This window comes from Atta colombica, unplaced genomic scaffold, assembly GCF_001594045.1.
Source record: "Atta colombica isolate Treedump-2 unplaced genomic scaffold, Acol1.0 scaffold49, whole genome shotgun sequence".
NCBI classification, from domain to species: domain Eukaryota; kingdom Metazoa; phylum Arthropoda; class Insecta; order Hymenoptera; family Formicidae; genus Atta; species Atta colombica.
The window spans coordinates 778,697-791,986 of record NW_017259538.1 but is presented as its reverse complement, the minus strand read 5'-3'; the positions used below and the strand labels follow the sequence as shown (position 1 = coordinate 791,986).

Here is a 13,290-nt window from a genome sequence, read left to right as displayed (position 1 = left end):
CATTCATTGTTTACGAATTTATTTATAATCATACGTTTTATTAAAAGTATAAAAGCTTAATATTAAATTATAATATTAAATTATAATATAATATTAAATTTTTGTCATTTTGTTTAATAATTAGGATTGTTTAGTTGGACATTAACGTGTTCACTAACTGTTCACTAACTGATGTGTACATTTACGTACTTTATATACTAAAAATATACATGATTGTTCCAGATAATGACTATAAGAGTACAATAATAATTAAAAATGTTTTACCATGCAATTATAATTATACTCTCAAAATCTGAATCAATGGATAATCACTGATATCAGTGCCAAGTATGCCGTTATGTAATGTAATCGGTGAATGAAATGTAAGATCCCTAACCTAACTAATCTTTATGGTGTGATCTAACTAACCTTGTTTTAGTGCTTAAATTCAATCAATATGATATTGGAAGATTGAAATTAACGCAAATATCAGTATTTTAATTATATAATGCTCAAACATTCTTCCTTTTTTAGTTGAACTTCACTGATTATCAGTGCAAAACATGTCACTTAATAATTAGTAATTATCCACTGATTCAGATCAGAGAGATTTGGAGAGTAAATATCAAAAATTTTTCTCTTAGTATAAGATTTTTAACAATTTATTAACAATTTATTATTATTAAATACGATTTCATAAAAACACATTAATAATTAATAACAGAGATAAAAGGGCTCGAGGGAATAAGCGCTATTTCAAGATGCTCAAATTGTTCAAGAATATCTCTCAATATTCAAATTAAATTTATTGAAGAAATACATAGAACAAACATAATCATTAAAACGATAATAAATTCGTATGTTTGGCATGAGAAAAGGTATTCTCGATAGAGAACTTAATTTGGCTTCCCTGGAGACTGCAAAAAATTTACATTTTCCAATTTTGTATGCGTAGACAATGAGCAATATTAATTATGTAAAACCTTTTTGCGTATATTTTTGAAGAAAATTAGAAAACTAACCGAAACGTACGAATTTATTACTGTTTTAATGATTATGTTTTTTCTATGATATCTTCAATAAATTTAATTTGAATATGAGAGATATTCTTGAACAATTTGCGCATCTTGAACAGCGCGTATTCTCTCGAGCCTTTTTATCTCTGTTATTACTTTTAAGTTAGGGAATCAAAACATTCAAATTTTTACATTAATAATTAATTTTATAAAAGTGGTATTTTTCAAAATTCATCAAACTCTTAACTATAATTAGTCAGATGTTATTACGAAAATTAATGTAATCGTATCTCTGATATGACCTCAAAGATATTTTATACTGACTGAACGATAAACAGGCATGTGCACGATATTTCGTGACGAATGCTCTCAGAATAGCGTATCGCGCGGAAGTTTCAATTTATCACAATTTTGCAATAACAATCCGTGAAAATCTGTACTCTGTTATATGATGACATAAACTGAGAATTGATGTTTCCATCGCATCAGCTGTATCAAGATATTCTTCCATCTTGATAAACAAGTCGTACACGCGAAAGAGATTCTTTCTGTTACTTTTATTACTCTTTTTAAAACGTCATTAGGATGGAAGTAAAGCTCGCGGTAGCGAAACAACTGAGTATCGCATCGATTAATCTGCTCTTGAAACGCGACCATGGCTAAAAATATTTCTTTTCAATATTTCACATGCTAATAGCCAGCCGTGAAGGACCGGCCTTTTATGTGGCGCGAACGCAGAAAATGTTTGTCTCGTGCTGCGACATTACGAAGTTTCTAGCGACGATATTTATTATCGAGAGAGCAGTTAAAAGTCGCAAGGCATTCTCGCGTTCTCGTGTCGCGCGATACGCAAGCCTCATATTTCAAAGCTAATACAGTTCCATGCCGCAATGAAATTAAAATCTTGTTCCCCTTTTATTATTTGTATTCAAGGTATTCTAATGAGCATTTTCAAAGTGCATTTTATTCCGACACGTCTCCCAACAAGTTTGAAGAACCTTTGCGAACAACAGAAAAAAAAGATAAGATTCCTTCCAAAAAAATATGCATTTACATGTAAAAGTCCGGCCAAATGGATTTTTCATGTCTTCTTTTAAAAACAAAGACAATTTTTTGTTAGTAGCATATTGATTTAATTTGGATTAATATTATATTGTATAAATACATTTATTTCTTATATAATTTTCTTTAAATGGCATACACAGCTAGTATGCCCATTAAGTAATAAGATTGATTTTTCCTCTCATATTAGTAACCCTCCAATCTGATCACTGACCACGCTTGTCCTTGGTTTTTTTCTCTACTTTAATTCTCTTAATTAATTAGCACTCTGTGTTGTTTCAGTTAGAGAAGCAGCTTAAGATATTAAGACGTGTTTGTTGCTTGTAACAAATGGAACCGTATATTATACAGCAATATGTCGTCTTTTTTGTAAAATTTTATAACAATATTATGACAAAGAAGATTTGTTGAAACTTTGCGTTGCAAATACAAAAAAGGTGATATACTGTACGCGAGATTATGTGATTCCATTTTTATTACACAAGTAATACAAGAAATTATTAACATTTACCTCTTTTGTCTGATTTCTTTCTAGGAATAATTAGCATCTAATAATAATAACTCACCCATTATTCTGTAATCAAAATGGCGTATTCAATATGACGAACCAACATATGTCTTCTTAGATTTGAATGAAATTAGTGAAAAAATTTGCTATCTTAATTTTTGTGCAAGATATATTTATTTCTCACTTTTACTCTATTTTTATATTCAACGAGGTATGCAGATAAAGAAGTGAAACTCCAAAGAGTATTGATTTTTTTGTAAATAGTTCTCCATTTTTTTATCCTTTTTTATCTTCATAAAATAAGCTTTCGAAAGAAATCGTTGTCTTTATTTTGTATCTCCATCCCACTTGCAAGCGAAAAGATAATTTGCTACTTCAGACTGAAGCAACACAGTTCGAGTTGGAATATGGAAAAGTTCAAACATAGCAACGAACAACAGGATTGCTAACATAAGAGAAAAAAATGAGTTTTATTATTTAATGAGCATACTGTATACAATATACAAACTTACTTTGATCTTTATTTTAGAAAAAAAAATGTGAAAAGTCTATTTGGCCGAAGACTTTTATACGCTACTGTTAGAATTTATGATAAAATTGTAAAACTATAAAGTCGTTCAGCAGAAGCCACTGAAAGAGCTGGGTTTGTGCCTCAATACGGGGATATCAACGAATTGCTCAACAAACAACATTGTCATCGCCGAGGTCTGCAACGAAACGCGCGGGGCACTTCCGCTTCTTCAGGTATGGCCCAGCGACTCGCCCAGAGCCGATACCGACGAACAGGCCCCAGTTTTTGTGTTCCCAGACATACAGGAAAGTGTCAACGACAGCGGTATCGAATCTATCCAGGTGTGACTCTTACGTGATATTATTTTCTCTATTAAATCTCTACACTCTCTCTCTCTCTCTCTCTCTCTCTCTCTCTCTCTCTCTCTCTCTCTCTCTCTCCCCCTCTCCCTCTTCTCTCTCTCTCTCTTTCGTAAATCAATACTTTTCAACTGTGCTTACATGAATTAAATAAATATAAGTGTTCTCAAGATATTTTTACACCGTAAATTTTACTTATTATTTATTTATTTATTCTTAAATTCATAATATGAAATCCAATTTAAGTTATCTTTCATCATTTCTATATAATTGTCACTATTCCTACTTAATATGTCGTTAATTTACATTAAGATGTCCGTTAGAGGACGAAATCTATTTTTAAAATCTCACATTTTTTTCTTAAATAACGTTTGTTATAATTTATTACATTCCTTGTCTTAAAATACTGTCTCAGCATTTCTATAACGGCTCTTTTTTCCGACTTGTAAAAGATAACTAACAATGAAGTTAAATAATTTCATTCAAGAACTGTATTAAATTTGACTCACACAACCTTACTAATTATATGAAAAATTAATATACAATTCTCGGTATATAATAGTACAGAGGCCTTTATTATTTAACAATAAATGTAATATAAATTCTACTTTAAAATTAAGCAATTTAAAAAAATGAGTTGATTAAATCAGTATTGTTTTTTTAATCACATTTTTTAATGAAAATAATATTTTTAAGAATTACAACATACTTGAAAGTTAAAAATAACAAAATGTTATTTAATTCAAGGAATTAGTTTAAAGTTGATCCTTTAACATTTAACACTGTGAGGACGGATGTTTTGAAGAATTCAAAATTCTTTTCGTGTAGGACAAATATTGAACATGTTTTTGTTAAAAACTTTTTGCACGAATTAATTCCTGCCTTGTCATAACAAGAAAAAAATACCTTAATTTTTGTGAAATGCGTTAAAGGCATCGCCGTCGCCATGCGGTGCCACCTGCAACAGTCCGGCGATGACGCCACAACAATCGCGTCGTGCCAGCCTGCTACATCCGGATCATGCGCGATTGCAACTGCATTATCTTCACAATCACCATAACGTGGGAGTGAAAAGTCCGTCATCGCCGGACAAAACATCTTTGGACGAGGACCACGAGGATCGACCCGCGCCGCCAAGTCCCTCCAGTTCGACCACCAGCAGTTTGCGATCGATGCCAAGCTCGGCAATCGTGTCGATGCACTCGCAAGACAGGAGACGTAGCAGCAGGTAATTGACTTGATATGTTTAGACTGCACTCTATCCGATATCTTTAGTCAATGAATAGATCTTGTTCTTTATTTTTATTCTTTTATTTTATTTTATTTTACTGCTACTTTAATGCTCTTCTATAAAGGCCATAAAATGAATAAAAGATATAATAAATATATAACACATATTAGTATAGATTATAAAAATATAAAAATATTTAATTTGACAAAAGCTCTCGTAATCAAAAATATTTAAATGTGGGATGCTGACACAACATAGAGCATTCTGTTGAAAAATGTTGCTATTATATAGTTAAAATGATCTGTGCATGTGTTAGTATTTATAATTACTTAGTATAATAATTGTTGATTAAAATGTTTATAGTTGTTACAGCTATAATATTAATAATTATATTTATAGTTTTAAAAAAATATATATATAGAGTTAGCATAAAAGTGATTATAAATTATAATATGAATATCTATATAAAAATCCGATGTCTTCTAATTAAAAATTATGATTAAATGATATAGCAATTGCATTTTTTCTTTCAGTGTGAGACAACATTGGGGGAAGTTATGATCCTTTGTTTATCGTAATAACATAGATAGTCAAAATTATACCAATATTTAGATGTGAGATGTAGGTATTTGAGAGCAATTTTTCTCCCGAATTATATTATTCTCCCGAAGAATATGAACAAAAATATAGTTTATAGAATTTCTTGTAAAGATTGTGACATATATTGGATAAACAAAAAGAAAATTAAAAACTAGAATTAATGAACATAAAAATCAAATCAATAGAAAGACAAATAATTTATCACAGAACATAAGTTAAACAATGGACATGAATTTAAATGGGATGATATTAGAATTATAGATAGAGAGAAGTATTTAAAAGATCAATTTCAAAAATGCTACATATAAAACTTCAAAAAAACATAATTAATTTACAAACCGATACTGAATTTTTACATCACATTATGTAAATGTTGTGTTATCTATTCTTGATAAACTGTAAAATGAAAGATCCAAGTCAGACTGTATTTTACTTTTTATATAATAACTTTCCTTTCTTAATATTTTATTATTTATGACTTACAATGTTCTTGTTAAACACTGTTGACACACTCAATGTTTATTTATCATTGGTAATGATAAATTAATTTTGACTTGCATTTTGACAAGAAATTAACGTAATAAAAACGTATATTCTATAAAGATGAACTTTATTAAATTTGTATTATCATTATTTGCGGTCTTACAATGTTATACTTGGTATGTTGGATGAGACAAATGAAAAACAGCTGTAGGTAATTATTTCGAAATGTTTAAAATAACAACACATTTTAAACCTTAACAGTTACACAGCTGGTTAAGAATCAATACTCAATACTCAAATTGGCAATCATTTCAACCCACCCATGAAATATTTCAATAAAAAATTAGTGATATACGCTGAAGATGACTTAAAAAAAAATTGATTAATCGTATTAATAAAGATATTATATAAACTTATTACTCAGTTTTATTGAACAGATATACGCTAAATCTAACTGCATTTGCTCTCAAATGTCTATATCTCACATCTAAATATTGATACAGTTTTAATTATCTACGTTGTTACTTACTTAGATAGACAAACGATAAACAAAAGATCATAACTTTCCCCAGTGTTGTACTCACACTGAAAGAAAAAATGCATATCATTTAATCATAATTTTTAATTAGAAAACATCGGATTTTTGTACAGATATTCATATTATAATTTATAATCATTTTTATGCTAACTCTATACATATTTTTTTAGAACTATAAATATAATTATTAATATTATAACTGTAACAATTATAAACATTTTAATCACAATTATTGTACTAAGTAATTATTAATACTAATACACAGTAAAGTAATTATTAATACAATACAGTACAGATCATTTTAGCTATATAATAGCAACATTTTTCAAAATGCTCTATGTTGTGTCAGCTAATAATTTTCTCTTAGTATAATAAAGTTCTATTTAATCTATATTGTCGGATCTCGGAGTAGTAACTATAAGTTTAATAAATATTATTGCAAAAAATATTATATTCTTCTCATCTTTTTGTGTGGTGTGAAGTATCGGCGAGTATCTATTTTTTAACCTTATCCTTGGTCGCGTATATGCGCATTTCAAGCAAGGTCTCAGAGATCCGAATGGCATAATCTATTGTATGATATACGCGTTCGACGTCGGACTCAATCTTGACTCGTGTCAAGGAACGACCTTGACACAATGCAAATATACGGAAGGTACGTCACGATGTTACGGTTGTATATGTATGTGAGCACGCGCGCGTATGTGTAAGTACTAGTAGAATTATTCGCCACTTGTACAGGTTCTTGCCACAAACACTGAGTGGTTCTTTCTATGAAGACCTCAAGAAAATCGCTTTTCTCCCCCAGTCTTGAAATCAACCCAATTTTGTTCTTTTTTTGCTCATATTCTATAATCTTACAAGCGAACACGCAGAACCTTTTACGAGGCCAAGACATTGGATCGTCTTGATAGAGGCTCACTTTCCATCTTATTTGACTATATTTTTGTTTGCAGACAATTCCCATCGTAAGTTCTTACTTCAAAGCAAGAACTTATGATGGGAATCGTATTCGTGTCTAAAGGTTAAAATCGTGAGAGAGATTCCAAAATGTCTGTCAAAAAATTTGATAATTTATGTTTGATTTAATCTATAGTTAAATGAAATAAATAATTAAAGCAGATAATATATTAATTATATAACAATTACAGAAATAATGTGTATGTAAAATAATATAAAGATTTTTAGGATGTAAGAAAAGAAGGTTGAATAATTCATTTATTTTTAAAAATAAGAAGAATATAAGGACTTGTAAAAGTATAGTGACATAAATATAGTGTACATTATTGATAAAATATTGTATATTGTATTTGAATTTACATTACACATTAATAATTCGTAAAATGTTGATTCGTACGTTTCGAGCTATTCCCAGCAAAGAAAAAATTTGATTATGTACTCTTAGGAACATTGAGATGGAGTAGCTCTTAGATTGCCAAGAGCTGTAAAAGTTGTATTGTTTCATCTTCAGAATAAGAGAATGCCTAAATGAAAATATATAGACATTGTCCCCGAATACCAATTGTCAGACCTTATAGTAACAATAATTATTATAATACTTAATTATTATAAGAATAAATATCTAAGTCGCGATTAAAGATCAAAATTAAAATAAAATGGTTTAATAATATTTTATAATTACAGACTTTTCAATTTGATTTTTACATGCGATTATTTTTTAATTAATCTCCATTTTTAACTTTTACAGAAAAGCAGCACTATATAAGTATTGCTCTATTTTTTTATATTGTAATTTATAAAAATAATTTGCTCTACGGTACTTGTTTTACGGATGGAATTCCAAATACTAAAAGTAACTGTTAGATGATTACCAATGATTACTACATATAATATATTCACAAATAAAAATTTATACATAATAAATCTTATTTCTTGATTGCTTGTATATTGTAATGTGCCTTTCTTCTTATTCGATTTTCAAGCATTATACGTTTTGATTAATATTTTTTAACGTTAAAAACATTGTTAGTTAGTTCACAAAAGTTTATTTTTCTCTACTGTTAAATCTCTATTAAATCTAACATTTTAAATTTTGTGAATTTCTAATATACATATACCTATCACAAATTTGAATTTAGTGAATCCAAAATCTTTTATAACAAATCTTTAGAAAATTTGTTCGTTTTTATATATTACGTAGCAGAAACACGAGAAAGACGAGAAACTATTGTATATAGTGTTCTGGAGATAGTGTCATATTTTGAGACTAGGAACTATAATAAATCTTACTTAAACGAAAGCTACAAGATTTAAAAAATTGATTCATCTGCCCTCTGAAAGTTAATTATACTGGTATCATGCTCCTGACATGATTGATATTTGAAAACAATGTCTATATACACTTCCATCTCACCGCTTCCGACCAAGCTGATACAATACAACTTTTAATTCTGGTAATTTAAGACAAAGATTCCATTTTACTTTTTCCTAGAAAGTTGAAAACTTCTTAAGTTTTTTTGAGTATGTGACCACCTTACAAAGCGACAAGAAAATTTCCCATTTTATCCAACTCGTAATTTTCTAAAAAAAAATGATCAAACTCACAGAAATTCAAATGACATAATATTCTTCCGAAAATAGAGATTTTATACTTTAAAATCTAATTTTTTAATTTTTTTTTAATTTGTTCACTTTTAACGAAGATACAGCTTAAATTACTGTTTAAATTTTTTTGAAGCGTTACAGATTTTTGCTCTAATAATTAAAAAAAAAACACTTTATTATTAACGTTTTGTTGCGTTACTTTATTAATCATTAATTTGCATGCTATACTCTCTCACACTATTCTTAATTTATTACTTTTTATTTACTTTTTATTTACTTATAGATATATTATTTCAAGAATAGATATATTATTTCAAATAATATAATATAGACAAATAATATATAATAATTATTAACTAAATAAGTTTTATTAACAAATATACAGTAATAATATACAATAATTAGCTAAAATAATTAGAACAAATGATAATTAGCGCGTGGCGAGTAAAATAATTAAAAGATCTCCATGATTTTTTTTTCATCAGCAGATACAGCATGTTCGATGCTCTGGATTTGGAATATGCTTTACTGAGAGCCGCAGCCCGCGGTTCCGTGGGCCCGTACTCCCTATCGGAATCCCTCCACAAGTTGACCTTCACCCAGAGTCTGGCCTTTCCTGCTCTAGCTCGCGGACTTGCCGCCAAGCAGAGTGTACCGAGCGGGAGGTCTCAGCAGCCAACGGAAAGCGGACTGAACGCCTTCGCCAAAGTAGTGACCGCGATGGTACTGATGCTGGTGAGCGTGCTGGTTTTCGGTGTGGTCTACAAGTTCGCTAAGACGTGAGGCTGGCTGCTGGCACCTGGTCGATATACTGAATCGATGCAGGATGGCAATCGTCTGGGTGCCGGCGACTTCTTCAGCGATGTCTGATGAGGCCTGAGAAAGGGTCTAAATCTCAACCCGCCCCGCGCAAGAAGAATTGACAAGCGACGAAAGAGACATAGGATATTGTGTGATACAGTCCATGACTAAGATAACGTTTTAACTAAGCATTCGTTTGCCGAGATTGATGTGTGAATGGGAAATGAATGGGACAACTGCGATATATGACTCAATTTAGAGTAATCGGTCAGATTGTAATAAGATTTTATACGATATCTTATTGTCTTGGGTGCGGTCTCATTATAAATCCTTCAAAACGTTTGATTGATCAATTAGAAGAGAGAATTTCATTATTTGACTAATCAAAGAATTCTTCAAAGCATTTGTAATATCAAGTTGATCGTACTCTTTGTCATGTAATCATATATGTATTTACGTACTTAACGTAAAGTTTCAGCGAAGATGACACTGTCATAAGAAGAAATGCGAGATTAGTAATGAAAGGCATATTATAACATTATCGATTTGACAATCCGTCAAAGTGACAAAAAATATATGAATCCAATTGTATACATATATACATATAATATTTACATATTGTGAATATATATAAATAATGTGATGTCGATAAAAAGTTTCGAGATATGAAAAACATGTAAAATGAGGAAATCTAAGAAGAATTACAGAATGCATATTTCCTACAAGAATATTTAGCCGGTTTATTTCTTGAAAAATAGTTGTATGTAGGAATCAACAAAGAAAGTTTTACGTACCGACGAGTGTACTCGATCCAAAATAACGAATACAAACTTATGCTCTGAGCTGCGGTATTATCGAAGAAAATATTTTCGCGTCGCTTTCCACGGTACTTCAAGAGCCGCGGGAAACTTATTAAAATGTTTTTCACCGAGTTTTACTCGGTTGATAGGCAATAACTGAGATGACTCGGTCAATATAAGTCAGATTGCAGTTGTACGACGAGGAGAGGACAATTGTGGGTCGAGTCATTCGTTGACCTGTCTATTCCGCGTGGTAACGTTTCAAATGGAGCGCGCTTTATGCAATCGAGCGAACGCTCAAAACTTCAATCGTGATTTTAATCCTCCAAAGTTGGCGGTAGATTTATTGAAGTTATTCAATTATAAATCTCTTTGTCAAAAATGTCAAACAATTCAATTTTCTTTATGCATCTGCGAATTTGAATTATTTTTATTAAAATATATTTAACATTCATTTCATTTTATATGAGTTATATGAGTTATTTTGGTTGATTGAAAAATGAATTTTTAGTGCCTTTTCTCCATCTGCAATCTGGGCATTTTTTGATACAAAAAAATTTTATTGTCAAATTTTATTCTTATTTTTGTTCAAATTTCAATGTTATTAAATAAACATTTTAATATTTAAGTTAAAAAACTATTTGGTGATATAATGGAGATGTTGAAAAGTAATTCTAAAGTAATTCTAATTTAAATAATTTTAAATTTTTAAAAATAATTAATAATTTAAGTAAGTAATTCTAAATTTTTCCATATTTTTTGAAAGTCTATATAGAACAGTAAAAAAACTTGAGTTGAACAAAGAAGATCCAGATTGCAGATTGGAGAAAATAAAAATATAATCGCAGACAATTTTACAACAGCTAAAATAAATAAATTAATTCTCTTAGAAATCTCAATAATTGTACAGATTTTGGCATCAGCTCTAGAGACTTAATCGCAATTTAAATACAGATTCTTCAAAGTGAAAGTCAAGAAATGATCGCAAGTGAAACGATAGCCGTATTTACGGATTATATCTTCGAATTTTTTAAACAGAATCTTCCTTAGATAATTCTTAGCACGTTTTTTTTTTTATACGTCGAACGTTCTAGACAGATCCAATCTGCATAAGTACATTATATTAATCTGAAAGAAAAGTTTCGATTGAGATGCGCGAACATAATTTGTTTAGAACACGGAATAACCTTTTGACCACGAGAATTTTTTAATCATTTAATTAATTGTTATCTTATTAATATACCAAAATTTCCTAGCTAATATCTACGTTGCTTTGCAGTGCCTTGTCCGCGCGCAAAATTGCCATCTAACACGGACGCCGCATGCGGAGGCATAATTTCGCGAATTTTTTGGAAATCTCTAACAACTGTCCAAGTGCTTTACACAAAACTTCTATCCGTGACAATCGGCCGGGAAGCGCTCGTTCCCGGCAAATTAAATTATAATGTTAAAATGCGACTCGGTGGTACTTTGACTTCCAGCCGGAAATGACGAGCACCGCGATAAACTAAGCAGCTTCCGACAATACAAAATTAATTCGAAGGCAGCTTATCGTCTATGCTTCGTCTGAAACACGGTCGAGGCTTGAAATCGAATCGAAATCGATGCGACATTGAATAGTTTTCGTGCCAGTCGATCAACGTTAAAGCTATCGTGTATTTTTATAAAATCTCATATTGATCGTTACGTCAGTAAGTAAAAATAAACTCACTTGTTATACCTTCTCATTAAAGAATATTCTAAAGGGTATAATTTTTGCTAGATTTTAAAGTCGATTTCGATTCCGTTTCCAGCATGCGAAAGCTCAAACAGACATCCTTGAGCTTGTTTCGTACAGCCTAGAGAGAGTCGTTTGTTTTATATATAATAAAATATAATAAATGTATAAATACGTATATACACATTATATATATTGTATATATTTATGATCGTTACAGAGGCGTATCTTCTTTACTTTGATGTTGTGCTCTGTACGAAGCAACGAAATTTCTAAAAATAATCCAAGACGCGTCACGATATATAGCGGAACTACCGCTCTCTACTTTTTTTATCTATCGCATTGTACGTTATATACATATATATGTAACGCTACATGTTGCACTATGATATGTGTAAGGAAAAAAAATTCTTTACTCTTTCCTTGTATACGCAATGACATACTCAAAACGAATCTCGCGATAATGTTTTTTCGTGCTCATTAAACAAAACCAAAATTAGTGAGAGTCTTTACATCACGTTTTATTTTACAATTCTACAAGATTATGCTGTTTTGAAATTACTAATAAAGAAATCGTGTTTCTCTTGCACCAGAATTTATATCGACTGTGAAAATTTGATTTCAATTCTTTTAATCTGCTATGTGTCTCAAAGTTTTGCGACAGGTATAAGAATTCTAAAACAGCACATTTTTCACAAACGCTATGTGAAGAGAAGATAAATAAGTTGCTTTCCTTTTTTTTATTAAAAAATTTCCGCGCGTTTCTTTTGTATTAGAATTTATTTTAAAATTTTATGTCTATTTTTTAAATCTGTGATACTTAAAGTTTTCGACACAAGATGAGAATTCTAAAACACATGTTTCAAATGCTATTTGAAGAGAAGATAAATACAGTCATTTCTCTTGTACTAGAATTTATATCGATTGTGAAATTTTGATTTATTTTATTTTTTAATCTTCAATAACTCATAATTTTGCAACACAATATGAAAAACATTTTTTTAAACAGCGTTTTTAAATTCCATTTGAAAAAAAATGTAAATTTTTTTTCAAACAAAATTTTCGTTTCTTTTATACTAGAATGTATATAGACTGTGAAATTTCAATTTTTATTTTTTTA

At 30.0% G+C, this 13,290-nt stretch overlaps 1 protein-coding gene across 1 annotated transcript in view; it reads left to right on the top strand.

Annotated features, from left to right (window-relative positions):
• Nucleotides 1–9,775, top strand: part of LOC108691662 — a 16,040-nt gene extending 6,265 nt beyond the window's left edge. Inside the window, exons 2-4 of the mRNA XM_018199523.1 lie at nt 3,190–3,417; nt 4,368–4,663; nt 9,341–9,775. Coding sequence (XP_018055012.1) covers nt 3,190–3,417; nt 4,368–4,663; nt 9,341–9,635 — 819 coding nt within the window. The 3' untranslated portion in view covers nt 9,636–9,775. The remainder of the gene's footprint in view (nt 1–3,189; nt 3,418–4,367; nt 4,664–9,340) is intronic.
• The last annotated feature ends 3,515 nt before the right edge of the window (nt 9,776–13,290 follow it).